General features: G+C 39.5%; 1 protein-coding gene across 7 annotated transcripts in view; it reads left to right on the forward strand.

The window, feature by feature from the left end:
* The window catches only part of TEX2 (testis expressed 2), a 120,554-nt gene that overhangs the window by 95,102 nt on the left and 9,496 nt on the right, over positions 1-15,956 (forward strand). For 6 of the 7 annotated variants that reach the window (XR_012154893.1, XM_073311242.1, XM_073311245.1 and 3 more), the window contains exon 8: positions 4,654-4,786. Coding sequence is in view for 6 of the 7 variants with exons in the window: in XM_073311242.1 (XP_073167343.1) it covers positions 4,654-4,786 (133 nt within the window). In the remaining variant the exon portion in view is untranslated. Of the gene's footprint in view, positions 1-4,653; positions 4,787-10,131; positions 10,177-15,956 lie in introns of all 7 variants that reach the window. The other variant, XM_073311248.1, reaches the window with a different exon arrangement.

Below are 15,956 nucleotides of genomic sequence, written 5' to 3' on the forward strand. Positions count from 1 at the left end.
TGTTAGTCTCTAAGGTGCCACAAGTCCTCCTTTTCTTTTTACTAAAAATTCTGTTTTCTCAAATCAGTGTAGGAAAGGAGAAGGCCTATAAGCTTTAATGTCCCTCTCAGAAGTGTGAGCAAAATAGTTTTGTTTAGTTTTACGATTTTCTAAAATCTATCATGGAGCAATCTAGAAACATACTAATCACCACCATTGAATCACCGCTGTTTGTTGCATCTAAACACCATCATCTATCTGTGCATCATCTCCCTGTATTATAAACTCTTTTGGGGGCTGGAAAGTTGCCTGTAAAACACCTGGCACACTGAGAGTACACCATTTCCAGGTTTAATAAAGTCCATTTTTTCATTTAACTTAAAGTTTTTGTTCTAAGACAGCAAATAATTTCACTACTGTTGGAAATGGAACTTTTTTTTCCTGATGGAAATAGGGGGAAATACTTTACTGCATCCCAGATTATCTGAGGATTGGAACATATTGCTTGTTCCCTAGTTACAGTTCATCTGTGATCCTATTTCTGCTGAAAGGTAATATTGCTGATTAAGTTTTCAATTTTTTTAGTAGTTTTTCCCCAGTTGTGGGATCTTACTATTTTTAAACTTGAAAATACTTTGAAAGAAGCGAATGTAGTAGACAACTTTATGGTCTGATATTTTCCTTCAAAATTAAGCCACACTTATTGGTGGTAATTATCTCTGGTTTCCCATTTGCAGTAGCTTCCATTATTTTATATTTTTTTGTCTGCTTAGTTAAGGCATTTCTATTTGGCATGTCTTTTGACAGACATAGGTTGACACTACTAATGCCTCTGCTTTTCTGCTTATGTTGCTAATAAAGCCATGGGGAACCGTCTAGCATTGATTCTTCATTAGAAGTGAAGCAATTTTAGATGTGCCCTACTAAGACATACCCAGCAGTAGTTGCTTATGATGGACATGTTGCTTCTTGTATTCTTTTTTGCTACCAGAGACTTGCATGGTTCTGTTTATAATTTTGGTTTTATAGCAGTTGAAATAGCGTCAGAATCAGCGATTATATCATGGTCAGAAATCATGCTTACCAGTATCAGCCTTTTGCAGTTAAAATACTATTATTGACTTCAGAGGTAGGATGGCTAAAACTGTTTAAAGTCATTAAGGGCTAATTTCACAAAACTGAAAACAATTATGAGCCAGGTCAGCTGGGTGGAAAATTTTAATCAGAAAACTCTGAACGGTGATTGGGAATTATTTAAGAACACTCTCTGTATAAACTTCTGACATTTTTCACTGAACTATTTTTTTGTATTTAAAAAATCTTTTCTTAAAGTAACATTACTTTAAATACTTTTGTCATCAATTCTATTCCACATATAGAAGACAGACTGTATACTTGGATCTCTAGTAGTTCTATCTTGAATTACTCCTTTTGTAATTCCATTGATTTCAATGTGGGATGCACATATAAATTAGGGAAGAATTAGACTGCAAAACATGTTGTGACCTAGCTATCCAGTCTAGTGGCAGATATTTGCCTGTCCTCTCCAGTAAAGTTGCAAAGAACTCTCATAAAAGTAGATTGCCAATAAGCTTTATGTTTTGTGCAATGAAAATTGCACTCTGCTGATACTGGTCTCCACAAGTGACAGGTTTATCCCAGGTATGTGCAAGCAAGAACATCATTTACTGTAGAGCAAGGGCGGGGGAGGACAGTTGCGCCCCCCCCCCCCCCCCCCCCGCAACCTTGGGTTCCCCCACCCACGACATTTCACAGGTGTATATGTTCCATTATGTCTTCTAATCCCTCGCCAACTTTACAGAATATAATGTTCTATATGCTGACACAATTTTACCCTCTTTCTCCAACCATCAAAATTTTTTCTGAAATGATGCCCCTGTCTGAAAGCTGAAAGCAGTTAGTGTACAAAACCCATCAGCATTATTGTGACTTTTAACAGAAATAACTGAACAGAATACAAAAATACATATTACACCCAACCTTGATTAAAAACCAATAAAACTGCATTAACTGCTCCAGTATATTAAACTTTATTTTAAGATTTTGTAGACCGATTCACTGAGAGAGAGATTCAACAACTTTTTTAATTGGTTTCTAAGAATTTTTATTCTGGAAATGCATGTTTGAATTATTAAGAATCTGTTTGGGCTGCCAGTTCTGACTTAGTACTTCAGTTGTATGTTCTTATCGTTGTAATAAATGCATCGCATTTAAAAGTCAGGAGACAGGTTTTATGAGATTGCTGTGTGTTTTGGTTTACTTTTGTATTTATGACCACACTACCATTCAGTAAAACTAATCCTTTCGGTTTCATGTTTACAGAGTAGTTGCAGCAGACAAGTGTTTATGGTAGGATTTGTAATCCTTGTAATTGCAGTCACGTTGTCAAATTGTGATGTTTTAGTTCCTGCATTTTATTAATTCTTGTAATAAACATGGAATCTCTGCAATAACCTTAATTTAATTCTCTTTTGGCCCTAATTTTAAGGGGATATATGTGAATATGACAACAATCATTGGAAAATATTTTTATTTTTGCATAAGCAATATGAACTTACTTGTCAGTAAGTTTCTTAGCATAAAGGTAATTTAGGCAACTTTCTCAATCAAAATTGGAGTTCTGAATGAAATGTTGTAGTATTATGCTGTTTGAGGCCATTTCATGTAGTCTGCTTTGGGTCTTAAAAATGCAGTGATGTACAATATTTGAAGAACGCTTTCAGAGCCTCTCAAAGTACAAATTTCCAGTAATTGTTGACTTCAAGAAAAGACATTCTGCTCATGTGACTTTCATCATTTGAGCAATTACTGTCATTGACAGAGAAAGCAGCTTTTTAATTTAAACAGTGCTTGTGTTAATATAGCCATAACTTGATAATATGTGCTCTGGTGTTACTGTATCTTCATCAAGGTTAGGCAACAAACAACTTGATGACTAAACTGTACCATGAGGTGGTGGTGGTGGTGGTGAGATGCTATTTTTTTTATATAAATACTAACAAACCAGTCACCGTGAGTAGAAGAGAACATCCTTTCTCTCAGTAATCTGATTAAATTGTTTCCTTAGTTTAATTTAATCTATTGTTAAAACATCATTGAAGTTTGGAGCATGCTGACTCACTGATTACAAAAAGAGTTGCTCTCAGCTGTTCAGACCTGTGATATCTGTTTCCAATGCCATCTTTAATTTCACCAGCAGAAAGCAGAGAGGGAAATTCTGCATAAATTGTCATTTGTTTCCTTGTTTAGAAACATAATGTGAAACAGTCAACTCACATTCATCTGAATTGTGGAGAAATTTTATATTTGTACATGAGGAAACTAAAGACAGTTCGCCTTCAGCATTATTTCTAATTGTATGATGATAGTTGACTGGGTGGCCTGCATCCTGGAGTTTGTGGTTGCAGGGTTGGACTCTGTATATGGCATTTCAGTTTTGCTCATGTGTGTTTGCAGAAAAGAGAATGATAGATACTTTGCATTCACAAAGACCTAAAGTTTCAGAAGTGACTAATGTTCTTAGTGGATTAATTTTTGGTTGCCCAACTTGACACTTCAAAGGGGCCTGATTTTTCTGAGTGTTGAGCACCTGCCCTCTGTATATTGGGGCTTTTTAAGGTATCTCAAATTAGGCACCTAAAATCACTAATCACTTCTGAAAACATAGATCTGAATTTTTTGTATTCAGCCTCTTTAAAAGGTTTTGTTTGAATTTTAAGAGGGCGGTTTTTACTTTTTTTTTTTTTTTTTTAAATACTTGAATTATATTCATATTGGTGTGCAGTACATTAGAACACTGCAGCAGGCGAGTGTTTATTATTATTCACATAAGGTAAATCATTAGAGGAAATAAGGCTGTTCAAAGAATTATTTTTTGTATTATGAAGCCTTAATATGAATATATAGAAGTCATATATCTCAAGGGTTGTTTGGGTAAGATCATGCAATACGAGACTGTCTGTCTGATAACTTCTCTGAGGGGCTCTGTCTTGCCATTCAAGAAGGTGTGGTACTCTCCTTCCCTTGCAGAGGATGTATCAGAGGGTCTTCCCCAGCTCATTTTTTACAGTGGCTTAGAAAGGACTGTAGAGCCAGTAGAGGGAATAATTGTCTAACTTATAGGCAGTTTCATTATTTAGTGTTGATTATGATGATATTGTATAGATTTCTGAGCACCACAGTAGAGCTCGAACTTCACTAGTAATTAAATTAATTAATTACTTGTTTTGGTATTTTATTATCAACTAGTCCAGGGATTCAAACAATTTCAAAATAACTTTTTTTTGTGAAAACTAAACAAAAAGGTTATACTCGTGTATAAAACATGCCCCAAAGTTCTGGAAGTTGAACCATGATGGCATTGTGGTAGTAGTGCAGGCTCGCCACATGGTGTAACTGACACATCTTCATTACCTGCACTTTCCAAGCTGAGTGAAATGTGAAAAGTAAACTGCACAAGTGGTAAAAAGTAAGATATTTTAAAAAATATTTTCCATTTTCAAAAATCTCTGGTCATGTCCGTAACCCTATGAATGCTTTTGTTCCAAAGTTATTTCTAGCTTGACATCACTTTAATATAAAATGATTGTATAAGTTACTCTAAGTTGCAATGTCACATCTTAAAAATTTTAATTTTTTTATTAACAATTCTAGGGCTTTGGATTGATTTGGAAATGTCCTACAACGGGTCTTTTCTAATGACCCTCGAGACCAAAATGAATTTGACCAAACTTGGTAAAGAGCCTCTTGGTGAAGCACTGAAAGTTGGAGAGATTGGCAAAGAAGGGTAAGATATTACTGCCCAAGAAAGAAACCAGACCTGTGTTTAGGAAGGCAGGGCTAATTCTACCCTCAGATGTTACTGCAGTTCAATTCTAGATCAATGGAAGTTGATGTTTGTATCTGAGGACTGAATTTGGCCTTAAGTCTGTAATAACATTTGGAACCAGTTAATTACTTCTGTTTATTGACATTTGATTATCTTCATAAACTAACTTTTTATAACAAGTTAATATACTTTATTATATCAGTTCTTCATTATGTTTAGACAGTAGATTTTTATCTTAAGGTATCTTCCACTTGCATTAAAGCTCTGGTAAATGCTGAAGATAAGTCTGTACACAAGGTATAAATATGCTCTCCAAATAGGACCTATTTTATAAAAAAAAAAAAAAAAAAAGAATGATAAAGATTTTGTAAGCAGAACAAAATACTTTTTTTAAAATCCCAAATCTTAGAACACAGAGACATTTAAATTACAAATAAGTAGATTTGAAAAGACTATTTTTAAAATCAGTTGAATTCATTCATTAATTACCTGATCAGTTCTGATTTCATTATTCTGTATATTTTCTGCAAGAAAAAGACAAATGATGACATTGTGAAATGCTAACTTCTAAAAGGAAGTTAGGAGAACTGTTAGGAAGCAGGGAGAACTGGAGGTCCTGGTGATGTCAAGGAATTATGACGTGATTGGAATAACAGAGACTTGGTGGGATAACTCACATGACTGGAGTACTGTCATGGATGGTTATAAACTGTTCAGGAAGGACAGGCAGGGCAGAAAAGGTGGGGGAGTAGCACTGTATGTAAGGGAGCAGTATGACTGCTCAGAGCTCCGGTACGATACTGCAGAAAAACCTGAGTGTCTCTGGATTAAGTTTAGAAGTGTGAGCAACAGGAGTGATGTAGTGGTGGGAGTCTGCTATAGACCACCGGACCAGGGGGATGAGGTGGATGAGGCTTTCTTCCGGCAGCTCGCGGAAGCTACTAGATCGTATGCCCTGGTTCTCATGGGTGACTTTAATTTTCCTGATATCTGCTGGGAGAGCAGTACAGCGGTGCATAGACAATCCAGGAAGTTTTTGGAAAGCGTAGGGGACAATTTCCTGGTGCAAGTGCTAGAGGAGCCAACTAGGGGGGGAGCTTTTCTTGACCTGCTGCTCACAAACTGGGAAGAATTAGTAGGGGAAGCAAAAGTGAATGGGAATCTGGGAGGCAGTGACCATGAGTTGGTTGAGTTCAGGATCCTGACACAGGGAAGAAAGGTAAGCAGCAGGATACGGACCCTGGACTTCAGGAAAGCAGACTTCGACTCCCTGGGGGACTAACATGAAGGGGAAAGGAGTCCAGGAGAGCTGGCTGTATTTCAAGGAATCCCTGTTGAGGTTACAGGGACAAACCATCCCGATGTGTCAAAAGAATAGTAAATATGGCAGGCGACCAGCTTGGCTTAACAGTGAAATCCTAGCGGATCTTAAGCATAAAAAAGAAGCTTACAAGAAGTGGAAGGTTGGACATATGACCAGGGAAGAGTATAAAAATATTGCTCGGGCATGTAGGAATGAAATTAGGAGGGCCAAATCGCACCTGGAGCTGCAGCTAGCGAGAGATGTTAAGAGTAACAAGAAGGGTTTCTTCAGGTATGTTGGCAACAAGAAGAAAGCCAAGGAAAGTGTGGGCCCCTTAATGAATGAGGGAGGCAACCTAGTGATGGAGGATGTGGAAAAAGCTAATGTACTCAATGCTTTTTTTGCCTCTGTCTTCACAAACAAGGTCAGCTCCCAGACTGCTGTGCTGGGCATCACAACATGGGGAATAGGTGGCCAGCCCTCTGTGGAGAAAGAGGTGGTTAGGGACTATTTAGAAAAACTGGACGTGCACAAGTCCATGGGGCCGGATGAGTTGCATCCGAGAGTGCTAAAAGAACTGGCGGCTGTGATTGCAGAGCCATTGGCTATTATCTTTGAAAACTCGTGGCGAACGGGGGAAGTCCCGGATGACTGGAAAAAGGCTAATGTAGTGCCAATCTTTAAAAAAGGGAAGAAGGAGGATCCTGAGAACTACAGGCCAGTCAGCCTCACTTCAGTCCCCGGAAAAATCATGGAGCAGGTCCTCAAAGAATCAATCCTGAAGCACTTAGAGGAGAGGAAAGTGATCAGGAACAGTCAGCATGGATTCACCAAGGGAAGGTCATGCCTGACTAATCTAATCGCCTTCTATGATGAGATTACTGGTTCTGTGGATGAAGGGAAAGCAGTGGATGTATTGTATCTTGACTTTAGCAAAGCTTTTGACACGGTCTCCCACAGTATTCTTGTCAGCAAGTTAAGGAAGTATGGGCTGGATGAATGCACCATAAGGTGGGTAGAAAGTTGGCTAGATTGTCGGGCTCAACGGGTAGTGATCAATGGCTCCATGTCTAGTTGGCAGCCAGTGTCAAGTGGAGTGCCCCAGGGGTCGGTCCTGGGGCCGGTTTTGTTCAATATCTTCATAAATGATCTGGAGGATGGTGTGGATTGCACTCTCAGCAAATTTGCGGATGATACTAAACTGGGAGGAGTGGTAGATACGCTGGAGGGCAGGGATAGGATACAGAAGGACCTAGACAAATTGGAGGATTGGGCCAAAAGAAATCTGATGAGGTTCAATAAGGATAAGTGCAGGGTCCTGCAGTTAGGACGGAAGAACCCAATGCACAGCTACAGACTAGGGACCGAATGGTTAGGCAGCAGTTCTGCGGAAAAGGACCTAGGGGTGACAGTGGACGAGAAGCTGGATATGAGCCAGCAGTGTGCCCTTGTTGCCAAGAAGGCCAATGGCATTTTGGGATGTATAAGTAGGGGCATAGTGAGCAGATCGAGGGACGTGATCGTTCCCCTCTATTCGACATTGGTGAGGCCTCATCTGGAGTACTGTGTCCAGTTTTGGGCCCCACACTACAAGAAGGATGTGGATAAATTGGAGAGAGTCCAGCGAAGGGCAACAAAAATGATTAGGGGTCTGGAACACATGACTTATGAGGAGAGGCTGAGGGAACTGGGATTGTTTAGTCTGCAGAAGAGAAGAATGAGGGGGGATTTGATAGCTGCTTTCAACTACCTGAGAGGTAGTTCCAGAGAGGATGGTTCTAGACTATTCTCAGTGGTGGAAGAGGACAGGACAAGGAGTAATGGTCTCAAGTTGCAGTGGGGGAGGTTCAGGTTGGATATTAGGAAAAACTTTTTCACTAGGAGGGTGGTGAAACACTGGAATGCGTTGCCTAGGGAGGTGGTGGAATCTCCTTCCTTAGAAGTTTTTAAGGTGAGGCTTGACAAAGCCCTGGCTGGGATGATTTAATTGGGTATGGGTCCTGCTTTTGAGCAGGGGGTTGGACTAGATGACCTCCTGAGGTCCCTTCCAACCCTGATATTCTATGATTCTATGAAAAGAAAAAATGTTGATAGACTAAAATATAGGTATTTGAACATGTATAAGATCTCCTTCCAGTGTTCTCTTCTTTGACACTGACAAGTAAGAAGTAGAAGGATTTAGTTTAACTGCAAATATTGGATAAATACATTCTCAGTGTAACTCCAATGGCATTGGTAGGCTCCCACTAGAGATTAATTTTGTCCATTCTTGCTGTGAAATTTTTAACATATTCACCACATATTGCAGATACCCAAGTGTATGTAAATTATAAGAACGGCCATACTAGATCAGACCAACGGTCCATCTAGCTGAGTATCTATCCAGTCTTCTGCAAGTGGCCAGTGCCAGGTGGTTCAGAGGGAATGAACAGAACACGCAATCCTCGCCTGTCAACCACTCCTAGCTTCTGGCAGTCAGAGGCTATGGACACCCGGAGCATGGGGTGGCATCCCTGACATCTTGGCTAATAGCCATTGAACTTATCTAATACTTTTTTGAACCCCATTATAGTTTTGGCCTTCACAACATCCCTGACAACAAGTTCCACAGGTTGACTGTGCATTGTGTGAAGAAATACGTCCTTTTGCTTGTTTTAAACCTGCTGCCTATTAATTTCATTGGGTGACCCCTGGTTCTTATGTTAAATGAAGGTGTAAATAACACTTTCTTATTTGTTTAGCTGTTTTGACTGCCACTGCACACTGAGTGGATGTTTTTTGCTGTTAGTTTGAGTCTTTGGCTAGTTGCTCTTCAGAGTGTTTTTTGGCCTGACTAATTATACTTGTACACTTGACTTGCCAGAGTTTATGCTCCTTTCTATTTTCCTTTGGATTTCCAGTTTTTAAAGGATACATTTTTGCCTCTAACTGCTTTTTACTTTGTTTAGCAATGGTGGCATTTTTTGGTGGTCTTACTGTTTTGTTTTTTTATTTTGGGATATACATTTAATGTGAGCCTCTTTTATGGTGTTTTTTTTAAAGTTTCCATGCAGCTTGCAGGCATTTCACTTTAATGACTGTATCTTTTTATTTCTGTTTAACTAGTTTCCTCATTTGTGTGTAGTTCCCCTTTCTGAAATTAAATTAGTGAATATTGTGTGAGCATAAACCAATATGGATGTTACATTTTCAAAGACCTTTAGTTATTAAATAGCTCTCAAATTATCCTTGTATAGTAAGTAAGCAAGCAAGCATTAATGCTTAACAAATGGGGGGAAGGTGAGTCAGAGGTGGAGCAACTTGCCTGAGATTACACCACTATGGCAGAACTGAAAGTAGAGCCTAGGTTTTTCTGACACCTATTTTCATCCCTAATCAGTGGCTCTACATGCCATTCTTTTGCAGCTGTCTAGGTATGTGCTGTTTAGGCATTAGACTTGACTTGGATCTTTCATGCACAAAATTCTAAATGCTGAATGTGCCTTTGGTGAGTCCATAGTGGTTTCCCATTTTTCTTCCATAAACACAATGCTCCCATTTGTGCCTGAGAAATCAATACCCTGCACAGTTTCTTCTTTAGACTAGTAGGTATTATGTGGTGCTACTATAACACAAATAATGAATGTGAAAGGATAGCTGCGTCCTGCATGTCAACAGTTCAGATGCTCCTCAGTAACTTTACTGCACAGTGTAAATAAACATGTCCACCTTTTAAAGTCCAATTTTGTATATATAATAGTTCTGTTTACCTCCTCGTTTAAATGAGAAATGCCTCCTAGATAAACTGGCTAGAAATTACATATTGTATCCTATCTAACTTGTATTTGTGCTATTTTTTTTCTTCATTTTTTATAATGTGTTTTGGATTCATCAATCTGTGGATTTGTATTTATCTGGTGAGTGGTATTTGTCAAATATCCAACTAATTTAGCTGTGGAATGTTGATTCTTTTTGTGCTATATAAAACCATTCAATGGGTTTTCTTTCTTTCCTTCTTTAGAAGGAAAAGGAATCTTAATAATGAGCTGAGAGGCTAAGATAATAGGTTAGTCTCAACCTCCTCATTTGCTGTTGCTGCCCCTAGTGTCTCAGTACTATCAAGCCTGGATATAAAGACACCATTTCTGAATCCTTGGAAGCTAAGAATGCTCCTAAATTCATGTGTCCTATGTTAGTTTTGCTGTGTAGTGAAGTAAGACTTTAAGTAGCCACTGGGGTCCTAGAATTTTCATGGTTCAAAGTAACTCTTTTCTCTTCCAGCAACAAACTAGAATGTCATAGTAGTTCCTGAGAAATCACCAGTCCCTGAACGGTAGGCAGACTCCATGATTTAGTGCATATTCACTGCCAACAAATCCAGAAAATATTCTTGAAAATCTAACCTTTTGCTGGTATATAAATAAAACTGTCCCTTAATATTTAATAAAAGCTAATTTGCATGCTTGAGACATAACCTGGTCCATTCTGAAGTATATTAAAGTGAGATTTATAACGGTGCTAAATGACATGACCTGTAAAAATAAAATACAAGCAAAAATATATTAATGACCAAATTCTGAACTGTTGCACAGATAAATCTGGAATCTGAAGTCAGTGGGCTGGATTCTGCTCTGTTTTACTAAAGTTAAATGTGTAGTGACCCCACCAAAGACTGACAAATTACTTTTGATTTACATCAGTGTCACTGACACAAAGATTGTGATCCTAAATATTAAAAGGAGCTTTTCCACAAAATGCCCCCCACCCACCTTGGAAAAAAGCAAACACCTATAGAGATGGAGAATCTGCTTCCCCTCCCTCCAGCCTACAAAAATGTCTCTGTATGGATTTATATCCTTGTAACGAAGGAACAGCCTCTGAAATACAGTGGGCAAACACACTGATTTCACATCTCTTTTTTTAATGTACCATAGTTTGAATTCTCACACAGCAATCGTTTACAGGTAAAGTAAATGTTAATATCAGTAACTAATAATGTATGCTTTGAATTTAGAACTAAAACTGTATTAGCCCCTTCAGATGGCCTTTCCTAAGTGTGTATCGTGTCCAGGGCCAGATGTTCATCAATTTGACGCATACACACTTCCAGTATACTTTTGTTTTTACCATATACAATGGATACCATGTAAAGCTTCTGAAAATTAAATGCGCTATATGAAGCGTATGGACACCTTAGTAGTAGTCACAGTTCAGTTCTGATCTGCACAGCTCATCTTAATTCAAATATTAAAATTAGCACAATGAAGTATTAGTTCAGATTATGTCAGGAGAATTGCTATGACAAATCGAACTGAACTCCATGCTTCTGAATCCAAGTTTGATATAGTTGTCGTCAGTACCCTTCTCTGGAGAAGGTAGATGGTAGTACGGAAAACTACTTCATAACTGTGTGGCGAAATCACTTTAGTACGGATAACCATATTACAATATAATTATCTCCATAGTCGTGCAGGTATTTCTGACAAGCACTTTAAAAATAAAACATAGGCACATAATGGTGTGGCATGGCCTTGCAAAGATTCTCCAACCCAGACCTAATCTGCTCACTTGCCTTTACCATGACAGTAATGAAGAAGTGAGATATTACTTGCCCATCTGAAGAAATCATTCTCTCCAGGCCAGTTATCGACATAAAGTTTTGCAAGACTGGTGTAGCATGAGAAGCAGGATGAACGTCCATCATATCAGGAACATTTTGATCACAATGCTGCTGTCACTATCCTATATATAATACCTTTTTTACCCTTCTCTGGCCACAAAAAAACTAAACAATCACTTCTGAGCAAAACAGACTGGAAAAAGCCATATCCATTCTAAGTAGGGATGGCAAGGAAACATGATAGATTGAAAACTTTCCAATGACTCCTTTTGGAAGCTGAAGTTTCCTGAGTGGTGAAATGTTATCTCTTGGAGCCTGTGTTAACAGACAGCATTGGGATATCTGACTTTTGGCATGAAAGGGTTAAATACTATGAGGAAATCAGAAATACACATAAATAATGAAGCCATCATAAGTATTTCTCATTGAGTGACTCTTTCTTTCAGCATCTTTTCTTCAAGTAGTAGTATTATTACATGTCCAAAATGCTTTACAAATTGTAATCCCTCAAAATGGGAAAATTGAGACAGGGAGATTAAACAACTTGCCAATGCATCACAAAGAGTCAGTGGCAAAACCAGGAGTGGAACTTCAAACCTCCTGGCTCCCAGCAATATGCTTATTCTGCCAGACCACACAGCCTAACACACACACACCTCTTTATTCCATCACTGTCTCCCCATACCACACCTAGCTGTCTGCCAAAGCGGTACTTGTTTTGAGTATGGGTGAGATTTGTATAAACAAGTGGGGAAATCTCAGTTAGCAGTACAGACCATATATAAATGAGTGTAGGCAGTTGACTGAATGTGACCTTTATGGAAGTGCCTTGAGCCAAATCAAGTCTGGAGCTACAACAGCCAAAAAAGCTTTCCCCCCTCACCCCCCAAAATAGCTGGAAAAAGACACCTGCCTCATTTGAAAAAGGCAGCAAAACTAGTTAGGTGTAAGTTGCTTTCAGTCCCTCATATTAACAAACATGTCCAGCATTATTCTATCAAAAACAGCATCTTGCATTAATGTTTTGGACAGTACTCTGAAGTGTGTTGGGATATTATCCTGCTGGAGAGCCCTCAGACACAAAATGCAACTCTGAGGCACTGCCAGTGAGCAAAATGTGAAATGGCTATTCTATAAATAAATGACTAGCATGTCTCAGACAGCATACCAGAGATTTCTATATGCAAATACAGGCAGGCTAATCTACATTTAGAAATGCAATGCAGTCTCCTACACAATATAATTCCTCTTGGTTGTAGTATACTACGTAATAATACAGGGTACAAGTGGCAGTTCAGTGAAATCCCATGCAGTCAGTGCAAGAAGATACTTTGAAAATGGCACTCCCTTCTGTTGTGATCATGTAGTGTGATCCACACATTGTATAATGAGATTGGAGGTCGTCTTTGATGTCACTTAATTTAATGAAGAGAGGATTTGTTGATGTCTTGGCTGGCAGTGTCTCAGTTGTGGGATTATTTTAGGAATGCTCACTGGGACTATTGTGAGAGTGACCTCTTTCAGCTTTGGTGTAGAAGCACTTGGTGTGCATCACTTTTGGGTGCTCTGATACAAGCAGGGAGCTACAATGGGGTTGTACCTATGAAGAAATCTTTGGGGAAGGTCAAATCCAAACCTTACAACTTGGATCCGTGCTAGTTAAAAAGGAATTTGAGATTATTGCCCTCATTCTTTACGCATGCTCCTAGAGAAGAATGCTGTGTACTGGTGCATTGTACTTGAACTGTCCTTTAGATTGTTGGTGCTCTATACAGCAACCTTAACATCTTCCTCTGCCCGCTTATATGGGCCGTGACAATGACTTCAATCAGTGTTCTGCCTGGTTCCTTTGAAAAAGGGAAACATGAGAACAAAACCACAAGAACAAAAATGAAAGAAAACCCAGCTATAAATTGCATGTTCTTAACAAGCTGTGAAATATTACACAACTAAAATGACAATCCTGGGTAATTCCCTCTTGCCCGAAACTTTTGTTTTATAACTGCTTAAAACTCTTGCATTACAAGAGATATATTAATGTCAAAGTGTATTCACCCATATCCTTCCCTAACTTGAATCTGTTGCAAAAAGATTTGGTTTGCATTTGAGCACAAAACTACTCCAAACCTTGAGTCCAGGAATTAGTTGCTATTGTGTAATATTTTGTATCCTGATTAAGATTATTCTTCAAGTAGTTTACCTCTGGGTGCTCCACTTCAGGTGCGCATGACTCTCAAGTGCTGATCAGAGATTTTCAGTTAGCAGTGTCTGTTTGTCCTGCTCATACATCCTATACCTCCTCGTGCCAAATACTGAGGCAATATAGGGATACACAGGCAGATAGCCCTTAGTTTCTTCTCAACCATCTTGGCCTGACATGGAAACCTAGCATGTCTGCCTTGAGCGTGCCTTGGCTTTTCTAATATTTCTGTAGTGGTTAGTATAGTTAATTTAGATAGAGTGAAAGTAGTGGTACCATTACCTGCTTCACCTATGTGTCTAACCATTGTTCGGGCTCCTGACCAGTCTTCATCTCCTGTCACAACATACAGGTTGTGTGCTTCATCCCAACCTAGCGGTTCTCCGCCTCAGGGCACAGCTTCTTGTTGGTTCATGGGGTAGAATCCTCCTGCTCTACGGAAGTATAACAAGTGTTACTGAATAGTAGGAGGAGATCAACCCACACTATTTATGAGCAGAAATGGAAGAGATTCTTCCATTGGTGGTGGTGGTCTTCTGCCTGATTTGATGCTGCTTTCAGTCATCCTGGATTATCTGTTGGATCTAAAAAAAATCAGGGTTATGTGTTAGTTCAGTTAAGGTCCATTTGGCCACAATATCAGACTTTCATCCTCCAGTGGAAGGATTCTCCATATATGCACATCCGGTATCATCTAGGCTTATTAAAGGTTTGGAGAATCTCTGCCTGTAGATTAGGGACACTACTTGACCTGGGACCTCAACTTGGTACTCAGTTACCTTATGACACCTCCATTCAAACCAATGGCAACCTGTTTCCTGTTGTCTATGAAAATGGTCTTTTTAGTAACTATCACCTAGACCAGTAGGATCAGGAAGATTGGGGACTTGACAGCAGATCGTCCCTTTACAGTGTTCTTTATAGACCAGGTCTCTTCGCGCCCACACCCTAAATTCTTACCTAAGGTTCTGTCGGAGTTCCACCTTAATCCATTCATCTACTGGGGTTTTTCCTGAAGCCACATAGTTCCCTACAAGAATCCTGTTTACGTACCCTGGGTGATAGAAGGGAACCAAGCAATTTAGGAAGTCACCGAGACTCTTCATTTCCTTTCTAAATAGATCTATGGGGTTCTCAGTCTCTAGTCAGAAACGATTGAGATAGATATTGGGATATATTATCACTTACAATGCTGTGGGCATTGCCCCTCACCTCCAAAAGGGTGATAGCACAATCAGCCAGATCTCAGGCAACGTCTACGGCATTACTGAAGAATGTACCGGTATCTGAAATATGTAGGGCTGCTACAAGGGCTTCAGTACATACATTTTTGAAACATTATGCCCTGATCCATGCTGTCATATCCGATGCGACACTTGGTTCTGCAGTACTGTCTTCAATTCTGGACTCGGTTCAAAACTCCCTCCGTCATCTGGGGATACTGCTCGGAAGTCACCTGAAGTGGCGCACCCATGGGGATGCTATTTGAAGAGGAGGAGGTTACTCACTTGGTGCAGTAACGGTTTTTTTGAGATGTGTCCCTCTATGAGTGCTCCAGTACCCAGTCTCCTTCCCCTCTGCTTCAGACTGTTCCTTAGGGGATGTTTTGAGTGAATAAGGAACTAAATGCAGTTTGCCTGTGCATCTCTGTATAGCTTGTTACGTTGCACAAGGAGGCATAGGGCGCATGCATGGGCCAAATGGATGCTGATAACTGAAAATCTCAGATCAAAGGCTTAAGAGGCACATGCACACCAGAAGTGGAGCACCCATCAAGGGACACATCTTGAAGAACCACAGTTACTGTACAAAGTGAGTAACCTCTTTGCTCCACTACCCCCACTCCTCTTAATCCATGATGGACTCTCTTCAGCAGAAATTACACTACTGCCATATACACCAGGTCACTGACTGGATTCCTGTGCCTCACTGGTACAATGAGCTACAACTTTATCAGCCTGCAGAACCATTTTCCCATGGATCCATGAAGGAGGGAAATGCGTGCCACGAGGAGACCAATTGGAAA

Source organism: Lepidochelys kempii, chromosome 14 (genome assembly GCF_965140265.1).
Source record: "Lepidochelys kempii isolate rLepKem1 chromosome 14, rLepKem1.hap2, whole genome shotgun sequence".
NCBI classification, from domain to species: Eukaryota; Metazoa; Chordata; order Testudines; family Cheloniidae; genus Lepidochelys; species Lepidochelys kempii.